Below are 23,166 nucleotides of genomic sequence, written 5' to 3'. Positions count from 1 at the left end.
CATCAGGGCCGTCCTTATTGGTGCAAGTGTGGCTCGCCTTGCAAACAGCTGGACGCCTGCAGGTTTTCTTTTGTTTCTCCATATTATCTTAACTGAACCCCCTGAAACCCCTGTACACCTTCAGTTTCTAATATTGTATCTCGCTGGGGACTTGAGAGGTTTTAGAGGCACATTTCAGTTTGATTATCCTCTTGAAGAGGCATTTGTTTATTGGTTTATCGTCCCAGTAGCCGACATTGGGCCTCCCCTGTATATTTACATGTTTAACTCTAATCTACATAAACTGAACATCCAGAGTAATCAAACAAAAATAAATAAATAAAAATCACTACTAAACAAACAACAAACACTTTGTATTTAGCTTCAGTGTCAGTCAGCCACAGTGAAGCTGCTGATGCTGCTGCAGTTCACACGTCCTCCGGCGGGGGTCGCTGCCGCCCCTCCCGCACACATGAAGCCGTCAGCGGCGGGGTTCAGAGGGCAAAGGTCGTCACAAACATGGCGGCTCCCCTGGATGACATGTTTTCCTTCTGCGTGGATCCCGGCAAAGTTGCAGCGAGCGTGGACGTCCGATTTATAGACAATCTGAAGGTGAGCGGTGTTCAGAGTTTGTCCCGTAAAAACAGATTCAGACCGAAATCTGCGTTTGTAGAGCGTGAAGCGGCTGTCAGCGAGGCTCACAGCCGGGGCAGAGCTCACACTGCCGGGCTCAGAGAGTCGTGGAGGACCGGGGGACCGGGGACCGGTGGATGGAGCAAATGTTTTCTGACAGTAATAGATTTGTATAGAGGCTGAAACTAGTAGAGGGTTTCTGGTTTGGTGTGTAAGTGTGTCCATTTCAGTCAGAAGCTAAGCTAAGGGAGCATTTGTACCTTGAAGCACCAGGATGGATCCAGTCACTTCACCACCACCAGATCATTAACTGTAGCTTCATGTCGGTGGAGAAGAGTCCACATGAGTCAGGTCAGAAGAGGAATGATGAAAACATTCTGGTTTCTGTGACAGTTAACTGAATGTCTTTGGTTTGTGGACAAGATAAAACATCTGAGCACATTTTATAGGTTAAAACAACTAATTGGTTCATCAATGCATCAACTGACAGTGAAAATAGTCCTTAAATATTAGGAATGCAATGATACCAATAACCCACAGTGTGATATCACCACTATATATAGTCCACAGTACAATATGTATCGTGATATTTTTAAAAAAAGAAGATAAAAATGACTTCAACAATGTCCTTTCATAATAAATGTATAATCATTTTCGTATACCATTTCTGTTTTCCTTCTAAAGTAAAATGAAAGTATCCGGCCATGACCTACGCATGTGTAAAAAGTAGCTGTTGAACTATGTACAGTTGCAAAACAATCCAGTAGCCATCAGCGATCCCTCCCTCCGTCTGGTTGTAGAGCGGGACTACCAGGGCACCCAGGGGGGTGTGACACAGGAGGACAGCCGAGAACAGGCACTCGGCTGTGGGTCCCACCGATCTCCCTCCCTGATGTTGTCCAGCGGACGACCAGAGCCACGAAAATCTCTGTCAGCGTCACTGACACATTCTTATTTCCTAACTGTAACTTCAGTGGTTGTCAAACAGCTGGTAAACACACCGCCTGGCTGTCGCAGCTGCAGTGTCTCTGGGCTTGTTAGGTGAAGCAGACAGGACAGGTGGCGAAGCAGCAGCCCTGCAGACAGCAGCCCTGCAGACAGCAGCCCTGCAGAGAGCCGGCCTGCTTGCTCCACCGAACGAGCCTAGAGACACTCTTGAGAATGAGTGATGACCGGAGTGTCAGTGTGAATCTAGTAGTTTGGGTCATACATTGAGAACTGAACCATCAAAGCCAACCAATCAGAGGCCGAGTAGAGGGGGGTCCTATGATATCAGTCTGTCTTCTTGAGCAGTATGATTGCACCCTCTGCTGTTCAACCAGAACAATACAGTCAGTGACAAGGAGCAATAGTAGAAGGCATTCATACTGATTTCCCTTTGAGATCCATGAACTTTACAAGCACAGTAGTCACAGTCCCACGACGGTATCACTGCATGTTTTTATCGCCATATTGTGAAATTCGGTATATTGTTACTTCCCTACTAAATATGAATCATGTTTTCACTCACTGCTGTCTAGTTTTGTCTAGTTTCATCCATTATCTGTGTTTCAATCCTGCAAGAAAGCTGTGATCGTACGAGGCTGCAAAGGGAAAAAAACACGTTATACTTTTATGAGAAAATGTTTTTTTTTTATTCTCAGTTGGTGTCGATGTGAAATATAACGTTCCAGCATCTTTTAGCACATTTCCATTTCTGCAGCTGCTCTGCTTTGACAGTGCAGAGAGCTGGAAAGATGAATTCATTAGTTGAAACAAAAAGTGAAATTCTCTGATCCCAGCTCGTTTAATGTGAATATTCTCTGGTTTCTTTACTCCTTTATGACAGTAAACTGAAAATCTTTGGGTTTGGGAAACACTGATCGACAGTTTTCAACATTTTCTGGCACTTTTTAAAAAATTTTTTTAAGACCAAACCATTATTAGTTGCAGCCTTAGTTTGTTGTGATGGTGTGATGTTCTCCATGTTTCAGGGTAAAGGTCTCTTTGCCAAAAGGAGCATCAAGAAGGGAGACATCATATTTTTGGAGCGGCCTCTGGTCTCTGCCCAGTTCCTGTGGAATGCTTTGTATAAATATAAAGGTGAGATGTGAAAACACACGTGACACTTACAATCAATATTATATTGTTATGGTGATATGAGACTGTACAGTATATTGTCTTTACATTGTGAGATGGCACTGGTTTTAAAGGCTGCGTTACAGTACAGTGAGGATATTCTTTCCTGAACTCAGCAGACTGTCCGAGCATTTATGAAGTGCTTTTCGAGGAGATTTCAAAATATCAAGCTGTATATTGTGTATTGAAATACAGCCTAAAAACATAGTAATATTATTTTTTAGGCCATGTTGCCCAGCCGTGGATGTGCACTGATAAGACAGAGAGCTACTTCCTGGATATTTTATTTCATTTTTTTAAGGCTACAGTACTTACAGGACTTTTGAACTGCCTTTGCATTAATTAATAAGCAGTGAGACTGACGCTTGATAATATATTTTTGAAGATAAAAGTATGTATATTTTATCAGAATATCGACACTTTTTAGGAGGACTTTGATTTAGAATGAAACTTTAATATTTCGGTGTTTTTACCTCTGTCATCTGCTCTGCTGTGTCTCTGCTCGTCCAGCCTGTGAGTACTGCTTACGTGCTCTGGAGACCGCAGAGGACAACGCGAGGAGACTCAGCGGCATCCCCGGACTCAGCCTTCCTCATCCTGAGCTCTGCCGTGTTCGACCAGAGCTGCACCAAGCCTGCCCTCAGTGCCAGGTCAGCGCCATCAGGATTTGACCAATTAATGGTTTTTGAATGTTTTAACAAAAGAAAGATCCTTTGGAAGGAGTGGTCTGATCAATTGATAAGATTGATTTAAAGCTAGCTTGGGTCAGAGGGGAACTTCCCCTGCATCAGTGGGGGTTGATATGACTCGTTCATAGATTTTAGAGGCCGGTACTGGTTCTGTGGATCAGAGAAAACAATCTGTCCGTCTTGGTGACAGACGGAGACGAGCGTTAATCCATGACAGTTTCTCTGTATTTGCAGTTTTACATATCTTTTAAAGACCACACACAAGCAGTGACTCATGTTCCTGAAGCTGCTTATAAAGATCACTTTATTTATACTTTTTCTTTTCATAGCACTTTTCAAAAAAAGTTTTAAAAAGTGCTTCATGAAAGACATAAAATCAATACATGTAAAGTGCGAGAGAAAAAAAAGCAATTAACAAATTAAGTTTAAAGAAGTTAAATACAGTAGAAGCACAGAATGCTGTTTTTATTTATTGATACAGAGAACCTCATTCCACCCTTACATAAAGGTGGTTACAGTTTTTTTAAACCTGTTTTTACACATTTGGGGTTTGAATGATCGATGGGTACAAAAAGTTTTGAAGTTGGTCGAGTAGATTTTGGTTTGGACCAAAGTCACACATAACGATAAACAAACTAATAGATCGAGGCAGTGGCACCAGTAACTCTTGTGTTTTTGAGGTAAAATGACTGGTTTTGTTAAAGGGGTCTGGTGGCTGTTTCTGGTTAAACAACAAGGATTTCACTCTTTAACAGCTATAAGGATTATTGATGCTTCATGATGTTGTAAAAACACCTGAGCACTTTCAGTGGACGTACTTTGACGGGTGCATTTGCCTTCATGGATTATGTTGCAGCCATTTAATGTGACATACTGGACCAGTTCTGGGCCTTACGGTTTCATATTTTGGTTTGTAAATGACTAATGGGAATAACAACTTTGGTACATCCTGACCTGTATGGAGCTCGATTATTTCCACCTTTAAATATAAATAAAAATATCTCAGATTAATATTATAAATAACTGAAATATTTTGTTTCAGGGTTGAAATATCTAGTCTTTCTTGATGTGACCAAAGAAAAAGCTGTTGGTGTCACTAATAATGGGTAAAAGAAGAGTAACAAATGTTTGCACCTTGTTATTTTCAACAAGCTGTCGCTCTTTTGAAATGCCGTCATTTGCACTGAGACGTTGAGGTCACTGAAGAATGCATTTAGAAAATGTGTGTAACCTGACTGTTCATTTGTGCGTTATTCAGCTGGACGGGTTGAAATGTCACCCATGGCTACAAATCCGATTACCTTCCTGCATAAGACATCTATAAATAATGTCCTGATTGCAGCAACCTCACACAATTACAGTTGCTAGGTGATGATGACCTGTGATTTTCAATTAGTGGTTGAGGAAACTGAGCTGTATGAGGTGGGGGGAAGTCGCCACAAAGAGAACAAAAGTTTATTATATGTTTGATTTAACTTGATATTTTTATATCTGTGTCTTGAAATGATTTGTGTTTTCTGACTGATATAACCCTTCTCTCTCTCTCTCTCTCTCTCTCTCTCTCTCTCTCTCTTCCTCCTCAGGTGATGTACTGCAGCAGCGAGTGTCGACAAGCTGCAGCAGATCAGTATCACCGAGTTCTGTGTTTGGGTCCATCCCAGGAAGATCCGGACCATCCAATCAACAAGCTGAAAGATGCATGGAGGTGAGAGAGCCTTGTGCAAATATCGTCATTGTAAACTGTCGTGAATGTTTCTTTTATGTGTCGATTCGCTTCAATGAGAGATCACTTGTCTTCTCTTCAGGAGCATGCATTATCCCCCGGAGACCTCCAGCATCATGCTAATGGCCAGAATGGTAGCTGCTGTCAAACAGGTGAGTCTTTTCAGAGGTGTGTGAGGTTCAGTTCATTCTGACGTGTGCACTTATGTTGCAAGTTTTCTTACACAACAAAACGTTGGATTTCTATCACTCACTCCTCATTGTTCCAGTATTTCAACACAAACTTTCTCAAACTTGTCTTTCTCGTGTGCATTCCCGCATTAATTAATTCATAATAATAATAATAATAATTCAAATTCAAATAGCTTTATTGACATGACCATTACAAAAATCAGAAATTGCCAAAGCATTGCACCTATAATGGGTGTTTATAGATAGAACAGATAGAAATCTAATTATATACGATGGTTGAAAATAACATAAAAGAAGCCGTCGTAACAAACCCACAGTGAACTATCACAGTGTTTTAGTATCTTTCAGCTGTTTGTTTTGGTTTGTTCTCATTAACCTCCTGTCCAGCAGGCAGCTGAGTTCTCATCGGAACAAAAGGTTCTGATGAGCTGGACTTTACACTCCAGACACAGTTCACATCTAGCTGCTGAGCACAGTGGGTATTTCCCTCAGGAGCCAAAACAAGCGTGAATATTGGACTTGCATATATTAGGTGGTCATAAACAAACTCCAGATGAATGCTAATGTTGCTTTTTGTCTGCAGGTTTTGTGAATATACTCGCTAACAAGTCCCCTATAACAAATGTATAAGGTGGTGATCTGCATGTGTTGTGTACAGCCTGTTGTGCTTCCCCCTGAATGACCACAGGTTGTGCAGATTTTGCAGTTGCATTGATTTAACTTGGCAGAGTGAATTAAGAAGGAAAAATGGCAGAGTTAAGTTCTGATTATCCTTCAGAAGACGTCAGGCTTGTTTAACAAAGATATCCTGCTCACTAGCAACATAAATAACTGACTGACATAATGTTTTTTATTGATATTGGTTTCCTGTTTATGTTGTCAAGGCCAAAGACAAAGCACACTGGCAGAAGCTGTTTTCACACTTCTGCAGCCGGGCAGCTAACGAGGAAGAGGAGATCGCCCATAAGCTCCTGGGAGAGAAGTTCAGAGTAAGTTATCGTCACGTTACTTCTGCTCGAAATATGAAATTGTTGAAGTGCGAAACGTAATAAAGTCCGGCAGTTCAAAGACGATACGTGCTCTTACGCTAATCACAGTTCTTTACAGCTGCATGAGCAAAGCATGACAGAGTTATTCCCTCCTGACAGGGTTTAATTCCCTCCGTGGCCACATGTGTTTATGATGTTTTCTGTTATGTAAAATGTAATTGTTCCTTATCTAACTGTGTTTCTATAGGGGCAGTTGGCCTTGTTACACAGCCTCTTCAAGTCGGCACTTTATGATGTTCATCTCAATCGGGTAAGAAAGAAACATTACATGTTCCTTCATGTTTCACGTAGTTTTATCAGATACTTGACAGCTGTAGTGTTGCAACCAACAAATATGTTCATCATCGCTAGTAAAAAGGTTATTTTCCTTTTTAAATTAATAGTTTGACATTTTGGAAAATGTGCTTCTCCGCTTTATTACCCCGAGTGAAATGAGAAGATCGATGTCACTCTTGAGTGTGTGCGAGTTAAATAAGAAGCAGCTGGTTACATTAGCTTAGCATAAATACTGAAATCTGGTCAAAGTTAAAATAAATAAATAAATAAATAAATAAATGAATAATTCTCTAACAGCTCCTCATGAATGTAGTTATTAACACATTCTTACTTGTTTAAGAAAAAAACACTGTTACGGGATCTTTTATTTGGCAGTGTAGCAGCAGCTCACAGAAAATCAATTCATAAAACTCCTTTAACTTTAATTTAGTAAAAGTATTTATATGCTGATGTTAGTGGAACGGTTCAGACAGTGGGGACAATTTATAATAACCATCATTATTAAAAGTTAATTAAACCTGAGGTTCTTTCACTGTTAACAATGAACAAACGATGAAACGCTTTATAAACAATTTATTAAACTTAAAACTCAATAAACATCAATCAACTTAATGGTTATATTGCATTTAATTGTCTAACAGTCAAATAACCATTAACTAAAGTTTAATCAACCACAAATATACCGTTTATTAATGATGCTTATAGTAAAGTCACCCAGATGGTGAAGTCCTGCCAGCTCCAGAGCTGCTGCAGCCTGCCGGCCTCTGACCTCAGCATGAACGGGGTTCAATTAAATTAATAATCATCTGGCATGGATCAATAACTGAACGTGTGGTCGTATTGCAGTGGTTTGTCCCTGAGGGTTTCCGCTCTCTGTTCGCTCTCGTGGGAACCAACGGACAAGGCATCGGCACCAGGTAAACACTCGCCTCTCTCGTCCTTCACGTCTGCTTCGAACAGGCCCAAACCCGGCTCGGATTGGTCGATTTCAATTCAGCGTCGGGTTCATTGGCCTGGGAAACAGATGTTTACGTTGCTAACGCAGGTCTGAAATCAAATAACACAACAAAAACAACAATAACAAACAAAAAAGTATTTATACAGAGAAGTAAAAAATATATTGGGGGTATATTGGGATATTTTAATGTTTCACTTGATTGTTTACTATGTGACATATCTGAATTTTTATTCTTATAAAACACATCTACAGTATTAGATCACTGGTGTGTTCAGAGACCAGCTCAGTGCAGAACCATTCAAAGTGCTTCCATGTTTCTCCCTCAGCTCCCTGAGTCAGTGGGTTCATGCCTGCGACTCACTTGAGCTTCCCGCCCAGCAGAGGGAGCAGTTGGACTCTTTCATCGACCAGCTGTACAAGGACATTGAGAAAGGTCACAGTTTTATCTCAGTGTTGCAGTATTATTTAGAGTAAATTATTTTTGTCTCAGCTGAGCAGATTTGCAGTGGTCGTATTGTGTGAGTGAGTGTTTGTTATTGTCCGTGTCGTAGCGTTAATGCCGTGACATTGCTGTAACTATTATGCAACCTATAATCAGATCTCAACAAAGGTTAGAAATGTGTCTCTTCTCTCCGTAGAAACCGGAGACTTTCTCAACTGCGAGGGCTCTGGCCTGTTTCTGCTTCAAAGCTCATGTAAGTGACGACGACGTCTGTGTCGCTTTCAGTTCAAAGACGCTGTTCCTGGTCACGAGGCCGTCTGACGACCCTTTTATTGCCTCTTTGACCCCCGCAGGTAACCACAGCTGCATACCCAACGCAGAGGCGTCCTTCCCCGAAAACAACTTCCTGCTCCAGCTCAGCGCCCTCAGTGACATCAGCCCAGGAGAGGTCAGCTGACGCGCCTGGGTTTGGAGTGATAAATTCTGGCCGGGGATAGACGGGACAGAACATCCCTCTCTAGCTTTGTGTGCTCCCTTGTCAGACAGTATTAGAAGGCAGAGACTTTAAGGATTGGAGTGGGTTTGTCAAGCTGTCAGAAAGATTGAGAAGCCTTGCATCTGCGCGGCACAGTAATGTCACAGCAGCCGTGTTACTTTCACAGCAAAGCTCTCCTCTGAATGCTGCCAAAGACGGGAGCGCTTTGTGTAGAAAGATGGAGGGATGCAGCAGCTTCCTGCATGATGGGGGGAAAACATGAATTTGAAAAAATTCCAGTAGCATGTTCACGATACTAAACTGTAATTTTTAAGACGTCTGGGCTCAGTAACTTCATGTTACTGATGTTGAGGTTCAACTTTTTGTTTTTCTTGAATTTTCAGGAGATCTGCATCAGTTATCTGGACTGCTGTCAGCGGGACCGAAGCCGCCATAGCAGACACAAAATTCTGAGGTAAACGTCTGCAAACCCTCTGATGAGTCACTCGATCCGGGTCACGGATTCCATCTGGATCAATAAAAAGCCTTCCAGGCAATAATGAGCAGTCTTGAGGCAGAGCTGCTCGGGGTCAGACGGCCACCCCTGTGCTCACACTCCTCATTGATCAGCATGACGTCAGTCCACCCTTGAATTGCACCCCAACACTAAAAGGGACCAAGTTTGTTTTGTATGTCACTGAGATACGTTACGTTCTTACTGCAACCTGTGATAGTTCTCAGCTCTGAAAAGGTTCAGCTTACACTCTGTGGTGTGAACCTACACGGGGCCCCAAATATCTCACCAGAGGAAAGTATTATTAGCATCATAAGAATTAATTACAGCATTAAATAATGATTTGCCGTCATTTTCTGAACAGCAGAGCATAAAACGCCTCTTGATTAATTCAGCTGTTGTTGGAGGTGCAACATTGTGACTGGTGTAATATTTTTCTTCCCAGGGAGAATTACCTGTTCGTCTGCTCGTGTCCAAAGTGCGTCTCCCAGATGGATGAGCTGGATGTAACATCAGAGGAGGAAGAGGAGGAAGAAGGCGAGGCAGAAGGTGAAACAGAGGGGGATGAGATGGAAGATGAGATGACAGATGTCTGATGAAAGACTTGCCCATATTGTTCTCAGCCGCTCCCGTTCCTGCCGCCACACTAAGCAACCACTGAAGCCCGGAAGAATAAAACGTGTGGCAAAATGTCTTATGAACACATTTCACCCATTCTTTGTCCGGTTTTAGAGATCAGTCACAGAGAGGAGTCCCTTAAATGAGGTGTGTGTGTGTGAAGTGTGTCGGTAACAGGACAGTGAAATGATTTTATTGTTTTCGCTCTGCTTCAGCACACTGAGGGTTTAAATAAACTAAGACTTTAAACTCAGAGTTTTTCACATCCATATCGGGTGAACAGTTAAATGTTCTTTATGAGATATTAAACATTAATATGGGAGCAAACGGCTTCTTGCTATGTAAAGTAAGAGTTGAGCAGTGGTTGATGCATTCCTGCTCACATGAAGCCATCAAGCTTTAGCGACCAAAACCATATTTTACTTGATGTCTTAAGGTAGCCGGTGTTAGCGGGACAGCTAGCAAGCAAAATAATAATGTAACATTGATATCGGTCACTCGGCAGATCAAATAAATTGCTCCTCTCTAACGTTACTAATGTGGAGCGGGGGGAAAACGGCATGCATTGGAACAGTTGAAAGACAAACCGAACCTGTTTTGTGAGTTTTTATTTGTTTCCATAAAGTTCGAATGATGATCTGCGAGGTATAATAACTGTTTTTGTCAGTGCGCTCTGGTGGCTTTGAGGAGACTAATATGTTTTTCTGGTTTCTGGTTATAGGAGACATGTTGCTAATGATCTGAAATGTTGGTGCTCTAGTGTGACATCTAGTGGCAGTGAGTGTCACTTGTAGAAGCTTTAAAGACTGGGAATGTTTTTTTTTTTACCCTCAGAAACAGTGTATAAGAGATGGAAGATATCTCTTAACAGATAATGAAACAACCACTAGTTGTTATCTTGGACGTAAAGCAGTGAGGTCGCATCTCCCCGTCCTATGGTAGCTGATAAAAACATGAAAAAAAGAAGGTTTCAACTTGGGCCACGTCTTCCTTCAGTTTGGCAGTAGCTGAGGTGGGCTGTTCTTCTCAAGGTTGGATGACCAACACATGGTATTCAATAAATCTGATTCCACTGAAGGCGACTGTGCTTGATTGAGAGAAACTGAGCCTAATTATCACATTCTGCTTTATTGGCACACAATCACAACTTCTTTAGTGTTGGGTTTCTAAATTAGTCCAGAATCTGAGCACATGAAGTGAGTCCAAGAAAGACGTCATTAAAACTTTAGTCTTGAACGACGAGAAGTTGTCCTTTGTAAAGTCTGTAATCGAGGTCTTATGAACAGACGTTAAATGGACGTGTTTTTGATATGTGGGAGTTTTTTCATCCTATGTTAATGTAAAGATATTGATTTAGAGCAGTTTTAAAGTAAAGCTGAAGGACTTGTGTCACTTGACCCAGTGTGCTGGAGCACAGAGCCAAAAGCAAACTGTCCTCTCACTGACTGCACTGTCCGACCTTCAGCTCCACTGAACTCGGTTATCATTTCTTGTACCCGATGAAAATGAAGCAAAGTGATTAAGCCAAGATCAATTTGTTCTCAGGTGTTTAATTAAGAAGCGTCTTACACGACTATGCATTCGGTACCGAAGAGGCTTTTTATTTATATTCCGTTGTAATTACAGTCTTGTCATACGGGAGGCATCCAGCCAGTGAAATGTTGTTTGGTTTTCACACCGTGATCTATGGGTTCTGGTTAAACCTTTCTTAATGTATTATGGAGACCTTGAGTGGAAAATTGCTTTGTCAGTAACTGTTTACTCTTTGTTGAGAACTGTATTTCAAACCGCAGTTCCACATGAGTGAAATTGCTGCTGCAGCTGCCCACACATGAATCAATATTACAACAATGACTGTAATCACAAATCCCAATATTTTCAGTTTCCAGACAAAGATTGGAAATATTGAATGCGTAATCCCAATTTTCTCCGGCTGGCATTCAGCTGAGCGGCGCAGGAGAGGATGGCTTCGTAGGTCGGACGAGTATAATTTAAATATTATAACGACGGCAAACAGGAGCCGAGCTGTTGTCGTTTTTACTACTCTGGCATAAACCATTGAAATTGGATGTCTGTTGAGTCATTTATCTGGTTTACACACCTCCTGCCTTTGCTACAGAAGATTGTACTGGTAAAATATTTGTTCAGTCATTGCATATTAACCACAAGTCAAATTGTCGTCCTCAAGGGGGTTCTGGTCTTCACTAATCATTGCTTTTTTATGACTCTTACTCAGGACAGCCTTTTGCTTCAGGCACTTTTAACACGGCGGATATCTCATATCATTAATTACTAAATGGATTAATGGAGGTATTCTACTGCCGATGCCTGCCAGTCAATCACAGCTCACATTGACATTAAGTGCACACTAATTGGTGCCAGCAGATACTGGATAAGAATGAGTCAACAGTAATAGTATCTTTGCAAAGTTGAGCGTAATCCCTCTACTTCCCCCCGCTGCCTCCGGTCGTCTATGGTTGACATTTCTCCATTAACCTCCTCAGTTAACTTCACTGCCGTCCCCAGTCGTTGCCGCACTCGCATCACATGCTAATTCACCCAGGATGCACAAAAGAGAAGCAGAAAAACACATTATGTCCATGAAAGGATGCACACCTGGGACCCGGCACGACAGGAGGCCGGACCTCTGGACACATCCTCCGGTTGAAGCTCCCCCCCTCCGCCATCGGCTGTCATCCTCTGAAGCCGGGCCAGCATCGCTGCGGGAGCTCTGTAACTTTGGAGCGCGGAGCTTACCGCAGGGGTCGAGCTCGGGCAGGCGTATATGTGTAGGACTCCACATCACACGACTCGAACGTTTCAAGTAGGGAGAGCAGAGAGGTCAAAGAGTGCGCCCCGAGAGAAGGGGGACAGAGGGAGGCTCGTTTGGGGACTGAGAGGGCGAGAAGTGAGGCAAGTGTTTGAGGAAAGGAAACAGGAAGTGGGGGGGGGCGGCGTTATGAACGGGAGAGAAAGAGTCTTTTATTCTGACAAACCGAGAACCAACCACTTCATATACATTTCAGAGACTACAGTGGTCTAAAAGTGGCACATTACTGTCATTATTATGCAGATGAAGGAGGGAGAGCACTGACTCTATTGAAGATGACGCATTTCTTTCCTAATATGTCACCGTTAATGTGACGCATTCTGGTTGATGCTGTAGGCAGGAGATGTGCAGTTTCACCAGCACTTGTGAGGCTGGACTGCACATTGATTTGTCAGAGTTATTTTAATCTCTCAGTTTGAGATGCTCCGGCTGTTTTATGCTCCAAAATTCAGAAGGTTGAATGAGATACGACATTGAAAATCTCAATTATTGTCACAAAACCTAGAAATAATCAGAGGATTCAATTGGTAAATAAAAGTGATTTTATTTAGAGCAAGATCGACAACAAACTTGTGGAGTCCACGCCGGCTCGATTGCGGTCATTAAAGCGAAAGGGGGACATATCACGTACCAAGATATCTGAGATATTCTTCTCACAATCTTAAACCTTCTGGATCAAAACTACCATCTACGTTTTGTCTTCAGTGGGAAAATGTACAATAGGAAGTAACTCAGCAGTCACACATTTTTACATTCTCCACCTCCTTAATGTGAAACATGACACCTGGATCAACGTGCTAATTGTTTGCCTGATTTCTGGCGCCACACTGCGAGGCGTGTTCAGGTGTTAATGCGTGAATTCCTTTCAGCTCGAATATTGTTCAGTGGGCTTTAAGTTTGAAAGAGAGACTGAGGTGAAATATAACCTACGAACAAAAACCACAGAAAGGCTCATCTGAACTCATCTACTGGCAGAGGGAAACGAGTCAGTCGCCTATTTTTAACAGGATTACCAGTGAAAAAACAAACGTACGTGTTGATTTTGGTTTAAAAACGGTATCACAGAGCCAAGGCTGATGTTTACTGATGTCCTGTGAAGTCTGACCAGCAGCCCAAAACCTACAATATTCAGCTGCTGTTATATAAAATGGAGGAAAAAAGCAAATTCAAAGGACTTAGTTAATAAACAATTCATTTTCGGTCAATGAACTACATGATCAATAAGTTTAGCTGCAAACATTCTCATAGATTTCACGGTGGTTGAAATAAGCAGTCAGGTAGTTTCACTCTCACCTACGAAAATTTCATCTCCAGCTGATTTATCGACCGAGGTGAAAGGTGGACGGTGCTGTTGTGACTGCGAGTGCGAAAAGTTGTCCGACTGCTTCGCGTGGCGTGCTGGAGGCTGGTGAACTGTGCAACGGAAGCCGGTTTTCAGACCCGAGCCAACTGCTTAAAAAACGGGCCCCATATGGAAACAATCTCCCGCCTACATTAGCGCTGTTCAGATTGGTTACCACGACGGATACCAGCGCCGCCTCGGAGGGCTGCTGCAGAACCAAAGTGATGAACGACTGCTTCATGTGGAATCAGACGACCTGCAGTCGGGGTTATTGCACTTTGGCTCGCCCCGCATAAAAATAAACACGAAAGAGAAATACAGTTTAAAGAACACTAACACGGCTGCTGAGTGACCTGCTGGCTTTGATCGATGTTTGAGATTTCTGTGGTTCACGTCTGCTGAAATCATTTCCTCCATAAAAATCAAAACGGTGCAAAACTGTCAACAAGCGCCTCTGTCATGTAGTCATTGGAGAGACTCAGAGAAGACTGTCTGCAGATCAGTAACATCACATTCATCTTCAGGGAGAAACCTCAGTGACGTCATGTGAACTCGCAGTCTGGAGATGTGAGCTGCGAATCGTCCAAACGGAGGCTTTAACATCACAAACGTTACGACCAGATCGAAAATAACACTAACGGCATGTTTGTGACGCCCTGACAGAGACGGCTCGAGAGAAATGTGCCAGTTTTGATGCCTGAAGTGGTTTTTGTGAACGACTCGTCCTTTTTGTTTTTACAGTTCTCGCCAGGATTTGAAAATAGTGAGTGTACGATTCGCATGATGAGTTGCCTCATTTTGAGATGCTGACAGAGCAGAGAAGCAAGAACTTGAGGGTTTCCTGCAAAACAGAAGAAAGACAGATGGAGAGCCGAACCAACAATGGCCGCGTTTCCCAGATTCGTTAAGAAGCTCTTAAGTGCTAAGATCTTCTTAGGAGCGCTCTTAAGAACGCTGTGAAAGAAGGATGTGTTTCCCAGAGTCGCTCTTAGCTTAAGAAGATCTTTCACTAAGAAGGAAATGTAAGATCGAGCTGACCCACTCTTAACAGCCTTCTTAGCGACCGAATGCTCAGTGATCAAGCGCGTCAGGGAAATTTATATCTTCCACTTTGCGAAATAATAAAACAATGCTCAATGTTGAAATGCGCTCATAGCTGCGGACCACTGGCGCAAGAAAAAAAAATAAGAAAATGGTAGATGAAAAAAAACCTTTTTATTGAATTACACGTTTAACTTTTCCGCAACATCTGCATATATGAGTTTATAGTACTACACATAAAAAAAACAACAACCCTGTGGCATTTCACAGATATCAAGGGAACAGATGTATTAAACTCAGCTGAACCTCATCCAGAGAGGCTTCACCTGCTACTCTGCGTTGCCAAAGTCCGCGCGTGTGAGAAACCACGGCTGCAATACAGCACATTCTCCCTGCGAACCAACACCGTCGCCGTGCGCGAAGCCAGACGGTTTACATAAATGCATACGTGCGTCAGCACTTCTCCCCTCTGGACGTGCTGTCAGACCGGGCTGTCCAGGCAAAGTACCGGCTGCCCCGTGCGGAGATCCAACGGCCGTTGGATCTCTTTGCCTGGACAGCCCGGTCTGACAGCGCACACACACACACACACACGCACTTATGCGCTGATAAAGAGGTGGGTGATCGATCTGCCTGGCATCGATTGATTCAGCACAGCAGCAGCGCGGTGGACAGCTCCCACTAAGAGCTTCTTCAGAAGCTTCTTTGGCTTGATCTTAAGGTTCTCCTAAGAAGGCAGTTAAGAACGCGTCTGGGAAACACCCGCATCTTAGCGCTCCTTCTTAGCCGAACCCTTCTTAAGAGCCTTCTTAAGTCCTTAAGAACGATCGAATCTGGGAAACGCGGCCATTATGTCTGACTTTGGAAATACTGAGCTGATTAGACGTTTCTTGTTTTTAAAGTTTTTCCGACCACAACCAGGGATTTATGTGTTTTTAGCCAGAGACGGCAATTTGGGTCTGTCAGTCTGATCGTCCCAACTGAAATGTAGCAATGAAATTTGGATTGGCATGAAGTTTGACCTCCAGAGAACGAATCTGACTTGGTGATCCCCTCAAAGATATAATACAGAGCACATCGGCAGTAGAAAGTCTAAAAATGACGAGACCGTCGTTATGTATTCTGTTGAGTTGTGTTCTTATATTATCCCAAATACTTCCAACAATGTTCAAACCCAGAAAAATTGTGTGAATAAGACTGAAATATTACCTTTCTGTGAACATTTCTGCCTCAGTCACATAGATTTTCATCAGCAAGGGTGCTTGTTTAACAATCAATTGTTCTGATTGACAGATCCCTACAGTGTGTTTAGCTTTTCCTTTAACGCCTCAGTTCGGTGGCCTTGAGCGAAACGTCTCAACAACTGTTGGATGGATCGCCACTAAACTTTGGGAACACATTCATATTCAACCCCCCCCCCCGGTTTGATTACCATACATTATAGGGATCTTTTCATCAGGTCCTTCAACACTGATGACATCCCAATCATCCTCAGCTGTGCTAATTAGCAACTGTTAGCATGCTGATTCATGGGAATCATTGTCTACACAACATATCAAAAGACTGAACGCTACAGAAATGATCACAATCTGATAACTCTGTCTGCGCAGTGATTATGAGGTCTCTTACTGCAGTGTGTGTGTGAACCCATCGTGATGTCATCCATGGCTTTATGGGCTGTTGTTTTGAAGCACGGATTTAACAATTAAGATTTGGTCGCAGTTTCGGAGGTGGAGCTCCACTTTCACAATGTTAGCTTATGGGAAAAAGTATCTTTTGGCCCCAGTGCTCCACGTGACGATGTAATTACACGGGTTAGCAGCTACGAAGGTTGACTTCAAAGCTAGGCGCTCTTCCTGGGGGGTTGTTTTCGATAATATGGCATCATGTCGGTCGCCATCTTGTGTTTTTGGAGCCAGAAGTGACCATATTTGAAAGATATCCTGATTGGATCTCACTGAGAACCTGAAGACACGTCTAGTAGACGATCTAGAAGATTACATACAATCGGACTTCATTTTGAAACCAGTGGCGTCGCCCTCTACTGACCATGTTAAGAATGCAGGTTTATGTAATTGCTCCATCCCTATTTTATACAGTCAACGATTTGAATGTTGATGCATTTAAAAAAGAAAACAAACTACACACACGGATCAGAACTGAACTTTTGATTTCCAACTCTACGAGCGGAGCCGCTGATGTGCCCGTAGACTTTGTCTTTTTTGGCAAAGTGTGTAGAAAGATCAGAGCTAACATCGTTGTTGACTGTAGAAATACTGAACCGATCAGTTTGAGTATTTAGTTTTCGAAAGCTCGTCCAAGCACAACTGAGGAGCGGTGGGTTTTTACATTCTTGCATGGGTAGTTGAATCTTTGTTCTCTCTCCATCCCTCAGCACATGTGCACTCTTTATTTACTCAAACCTCAGAGTTTGAGGCTCATATAATTAAAATAAGTCCATTGTGCCAAATGTGAAAGAGGTCAGCTGTGATCGACTGTGACTGCCTAGTTGAATTCTTTCTCTAAGGTCAAGCCAGACATTCCCACTGAGACCAAAAATGGTCTGACTCATGTGGCGCAAATGAGGCATTTGAAACACTTCGGCTATTCAGCTTTATCTCTTGCTATCTCGTTTCCACATCTCTTGCAGGACATTCAACACATCCTTGCTGGATGAGGCTAATGCTTTCTTTTGGCCGTGGCATTTCAAAGTCCCCAGTTGTGAAAGAAGTAACAGTATCCAATTATGCGCGGCTTATTCCTGCTCGTCAGAATCATGAGCATGCTAAGCGAGATAGCCTCGCTAGATAAGACACTTTTCGATATGAAGAGCCGCTCTCACGTCCTGTGGGCAGCCGGTTGATGGACTGTTCATCATGCGAAAAGGTCACATTCATGAACCAATTACAACGGGAATCTTTGCAGACAAAGAAAAAGACACAAATGAGAAGAGACAATTCTGTTTTTTCACTTTTTATGAAAGCTGATTGAGATGAACACTGCCGCTTTACACAAAGGGTGGGCACATGAAAAAATCAAACATAATCCTTCGCCTCTTTTTTACGGGTAAAATCATTCAGCACAGTAAACAAGGTGAGTTTCAACACAACGTTATGGAAACAGATGAGCCTCGATATACAAATATTTATGTGTCTGTTTATTCTCTCCTCCTTATTCCTTTAAATACACATATTTATACATTTCCACGTATTTGAAGAAAGAAATACTGTGTGGATCAGAAATACACATGTGAACCGTCTTTTTCATCTTTTTGTGTCACTTATATGTAAATAACAAAAAACATTCATTAATATTAAGACCCATCTAATTCACGTACATTCTGCTGAAGACAAAAACTTCTGTCTACTTGAGTTAAGTGTCATTTTTTTTATTTTCCAAAGTGCAAATCAGTGACGTCAGTGACACCTGAAAATAATGATGGAACTGTTGCCGTTGAATGTGTCGTGCCATGTGAGTACAACAGTTTTAACAGTAATTTGCATGTCTTATTTTTAAAGAGGGATGAGGCGCTGGAAGTTTATTTCAGGTGTTAATGACCATAAAGTGGGAAATTAAAGTGGGTAAGAAGCTTATCAAAGAAGTTATCTACTGAATTTTCAGCAGTACTTAAAATGTTTTTTCCAAATCTTTGAGGTTTTAATGTTGAGCAGTCGGACCTGGGCTGTAAAGAACAACTCATTACTTTCATTATGGTTTAATGTACCACTTATTTTCCTGATTCTTTAATTAATCATTTAGATAAACTGAAGATTATAGATGAAAAGTAGGATCATTTAATAAACACTGAGCAATGATCGTGCCTAAAACTACTGTGGCTTACTGCAAGTCAAGCTGCTAAAGGCCAGGGTCAGGATTAAATGGATATGTTACACTATTAACTGCCACATAATAATAATTTTGCTCATTATTTAGATAGTAATATTTTAACTGAGCTATTTATATTTGAGTATTAATGTGCAACTGATTAGTCATTAGTCACAATTAATTTATATGCATTTTACATCTCATTTTGAAGCATTATGTAACTTTTTATACCTTGAAATTAACGGCATCAAAATCATTTTGATGGTACAATTGCACAAAATGTTGCTTTAATGTGTTCCTTTACACCCAAAAGTCACATTCCCAGATTGCTTTTCTGACTTTCACAGAGGTGGCACCATTTTAAATATATATAATTATTACATGTAGGCAGCTGATGTTCTTTCCCCCTCAGTCTGGTCCCCCTAGTGGCAAGGAGGTCCGAGGCGTGTACCAAGAGTGCCCGTGTCTATATCCGGCCCAGCTAAAATGCAGGATCGTCTATTAAATGTCTGAAAATTGGGGAAAATTCTCTCTAAGTTTCCTGAACCCAACAGTCCAAAACCAAAATGTAATCAGTCTTCTATCAAATAAAGCTGGAACTACTACATTTGTGGCTTGTTTCCCAGAAAAATAAATACGTGAACAGTTATTTTTTTAGCGCATTGATTAGCTGGAAACTCGGTATCCTTATGGCTTTTACATATTGATCACTACACTGGCCCCCTGTTTTGTGGCCCCCACGAGGATTTTGAGTTCCCATCCGTCTGATGAAAATGGCTGCAGGTGGCGGGAGCCTCTGTGGAGCGACCCCGCTAAGATTTACTGCCTCTGTATTTGAATCCTAAGGAAAATGATCCCTCATCAGTAAATTACCCTGCTCCGTCCCAAATGAAATGGCCTGTGTGTGAAAGTGAGCCCTCAGCCCTCCCTCCCCCCCCTCTCATCACCATATACCCTCAGGACACGTTTTGACCAGCATGGGGGGGAAAGGAAGCCAGAGCCTGGTGCTTTGTGTCCTGATTTGAGTTCCTCACAATTTCCATTGATTACACATAAAAAGACCACATAGGAGCCTTGGTCTCACGAGGCCCCTCCATTATGCTCTCAGGTTGAGATTATCCACAGTGTGAATTTTCTTCACACATGTAATTTATATTCACATTTGTAATGTCTGACTCAAGCTATGGATTATTAAACACCTTTATTTCACATGAACACAACTTGAATACGCGGCGTGCTGACCTTTAGAGTTTTTCAGTGTGGTTTGTGATTAAATATTGCAAGTAAATAAATAATCATCAGAGTTTATTGCACATCCTAAGCCTTGTGCTACAGGCAGAGCCTCTTTTATTGAAGAAAAATATCGTCAGTCGTCAATATCACCTCAGGACATCATCTAATTACTAAAGCAGCGTGTTGGCTGGAACGAACAATACGCATATTACCCGGGACCGGCTTCCTATTACATCTAACGTCTGTTCATCAAAATGAGCAGATAAAACGTTTTTTATGGGACCACAACACGAGAGACCCTGTGCCCCAACTATCCACAACTTCACCGATGACTTAGTATTTATATCTCATACGCAGAATCCTCCGCAGAACAGTCCAGCCCAGATGAATCACGGCATCAGGTGCTTGTGTACTGTACTATGACGCGGTGAACGTCCCCAGATGGAAGTGCCTCCGAAGGCCCCCGTCGTCGTCTGAAACCGAGCCGTTCCAGAAAGTTTGGTGATTGAGCTTCGAGGTGCCAAATCCGCCAGGACAGAAAGTTGGATCTGAGCAGAAGCTGGAAATGTGATTAAGGCCTGAACCTCTGCGGTGGAGGATCCGCCCAACAAATCCCAGACCCAACACCGCAATTCTGCTGCGGTTCCTCAGGAGACGTTTAGCATTTTGTTAACATAAACCTGTTTAGTGTGACATCTGATGAAGGCCCCTGAAGTGACAGATGTTTCTCTTTAATGTGATGGGAAGTGATTTTTTTCTTCTTCTTCTTTTTGGAGAGGAGGGGGGGTACAGTGCTCAGGTTGCTTCGGGCTGTTTGAAATCCTGGGCTGATCCAGTCTTTTGCTTTTTCTCGGAGAGACGTTGATATTGAATATCTCTGTTTCAGAGAGCAAATAAACAGCTTCGTCTCTTCTTTTCTCTCCTCCTTCAGAATTGCGAGTCCAAGAGTTGCGAAAACAGCGACTTGGGGTTATTTCAAATACTTGGGAGTGAAGGGTCATTGTTGCCTCGAGCAAGGTGCTCTCAAAATGAAATAGTTTCACATTCTCAGTTAAAGTGGGACCACTTTCTGTCTTCACATAGAAGAACTCTAATATGCACTCTGAAATTGGTTTTAGGTCCATATGAGTAATTTCTGCTTAAACTTAATTGCTTCTGGGATTTGCCAAAACACTTTTTAGCTATTAAACTGCCATGAATGAAAATAGCCTCGCTCCACGCTTCGGATGGAGGTCCGGTCGGTCTTCAGCTGCTCTCTGCGAGAATTGTATTACAGATTTTGCAACAGTGCCGTGTTTGTTCAATTGTAATGGGACAGCTCGAGGATTGTAGAGGAAGAGAGCTGAAACAAAGGCCTCTCTCATGATGCTGCCGGTCTGTTTGTGCGGCTGGTTGAAGAGTCTTGAGACACCAGAGGGAAATCCACCAAACCTTCAAAGGGACAGCACAGCGGGGGGGTGTTGGCACACTGCTAGTTTGGACAGCTTGCATACCTTATAACACAACCCCAGACAACAGACCAGCAATACTAAACACAGCATCGCCCACCACTATGGATGAACACGCAATGTGCAGGCGTGCTTCCTTCTACAGCAGATACACCCCGAGGTTTACCTGCATTTGTAAAGTGGAAAAACTGGTTCTAATTTGACAAAATTGAAATTAGGATTTGATAAAAAATGTACTCATGAGTCAGATGCAGGACGTTACATTGTGATTGAGGAATCACGACAACTAGTCAGCAGAGAAATGCAAACAGCTGGTCACTGCTCACTGATTAATAATGAAAACGTAATGATCGACGGGTGAATTCACACCCGACTCATCTGGAGCGTTTCCACCTGTAAGATCAGTTAGTTTCGGGCTTATGTGAAACACGGTAACCGCACTCAGAAGCAGGACTAAACAAGCAGGCAGAGATCGCCAAGAAAAGGTGGTTTTGATCCGCTTACGAGCGTAATGCGACGTGACTCCAAGCAGACCAACTGCAGGATTTTTAGATTTTAGCAAGATTTCAAAAGTTAACTAACAAATCCAATCCAATCTGTTCAGGATTTACATAAGCCATATGTTTATGCAAATCATTTGCTTTCCATTTAACACATATGCAAGTCAGTGTGGGTGTTTTTTCTCTCAAAGCTGCTTCTAAGAATAGTATGTTGTGCTGAAGTGAATCAGAGACGTGCACCAGAGTTAAAGAATATTTACAGTATATACACACAAATAGGCAAAACCCTTACATTTGGCTACATTCACCGTGGGGAGGATGTAAGTAGGTATGTCGGCTGGAAAGGATCAGGTAAAGCAAAAGGGTTTGGAGAAGATGGACGAGGACGAGGAGATGAAGAGCTGACGAGTCCACGTCAGACATCATATAAAGTATAAAAACCCTGGAGCCCTTTTTCTTTGCTGCCAAAGATCATTTTCAGCCAATGAAACAGTTCAAATAGTCAGCTAAAGTATTGGAAACTAGTCAGGAGAAAGTAACAGATAAACAGCTGAAACAATAGAAAACAGTTAGAAATACACAGTTAACAGAGGAAACAGTCTGACGAGTTAGCTGAAAGTAAAGGTTGTATTAAAACCACTGATTTACACCACTCGTGTTAGATCTCTATTATTTAGTAGTGACTGCATATATACAGTAGAGTATTTGTGCTGTATATGTATAAGGCAGATATTTATATGAGGCAAGTTTTTCCATACACTCTCTCTCTCACACACACACACACACACACACACACACAGGAAGCCACTGAATTATAGATGCAGAAACAGGAAATTCCTCCCTTTACCCTCTGTCACTCACGCTCCGACCTTGCACTAAATCAATTAGCAGTGCTGCAGGCAATCAGCGGACCTCCCCGGAGACTCCATGAATGCACCCTTAATTCACGAGGGCCTCTCTTGGACCTCTCTCCACGGTCCCCACCTGATGGGTGGCCGCCGCTCCTGTCATTTCACGCCGTGCAAATCAAAGAGCAGTCGGGGTGAGATTGTTGTGTTTCCTCTCCTCTCCTGTGAGCTCATGACGCTCTCGTTCCACTCGGTGACCACTGCGAAGGTCCCCCGAGATGACTTTTGTCTTTACAGAGCTGCTCCGAGTGAAGTGCTGATACAACAGCAATTTACTGTGTGATTATCCCGGCGACAATTAGAGGAAGAAGAACGATTCAAAGAGACAATTAACTGTGAGCATCGACGATCAGTTCATCACTTCAGACATTTAT

General features: G+C 42.4%; 1 protein-coding gene across 1 annotated transcript; it reads left to right on the top strand.

Annotated features, from left to right (window-relative positions):
- The first annotated feature begins 492 nt into the window (after window positions 1-492).
- smyd5 (SMYD family member 5) lies at window positions 493-11,734 on the top strand. Its single transcript, XM_084353864.1, has 13 exons — window positions 493-591; window positions 2,586-2,694; window positions 3,241-3,380; window positions 5,003-5,124; window positions 5,225-5,294; window positions 6,218-6,322; window positions 6,570-6,632; window positions 7,505-7,575; window positions 7,943-8,049; window positions 8,255-8,311; window positions 8,412-8,506; window positions 8,938-9,008; window positions 9,493-11,734. Exons 1-13 carry the CDS (start codon window positions 499-501, stop codon window positions 9,641-9,643), a joined length of 1,254 nt encoding a protein of 417 aa, XP_084209990.1. The 5' UTR covers window positions 493-498; the 3' UTR covers window positions 9,644-11,734.
- The last annotated feature ends 11,432 nt before the right edge of the window (window positions 11,735-23,166 follow it).

This window comes from Pagrus pagrus (genome assembly GCF_965226575.1).
Source record: "Pagrus pagrus genome assembly, chromosome: 5".
Taxonomy (NCBI): domain Eukaryota; kingdom Metazoa; phylum Chordata; class Actinopteri; order Spariformes; family Sparidae; genus Pagrus; species Pagrus pagrus.
This window is presented reverse-complemented; position numbering and strand designations above follow the sequence as displayed.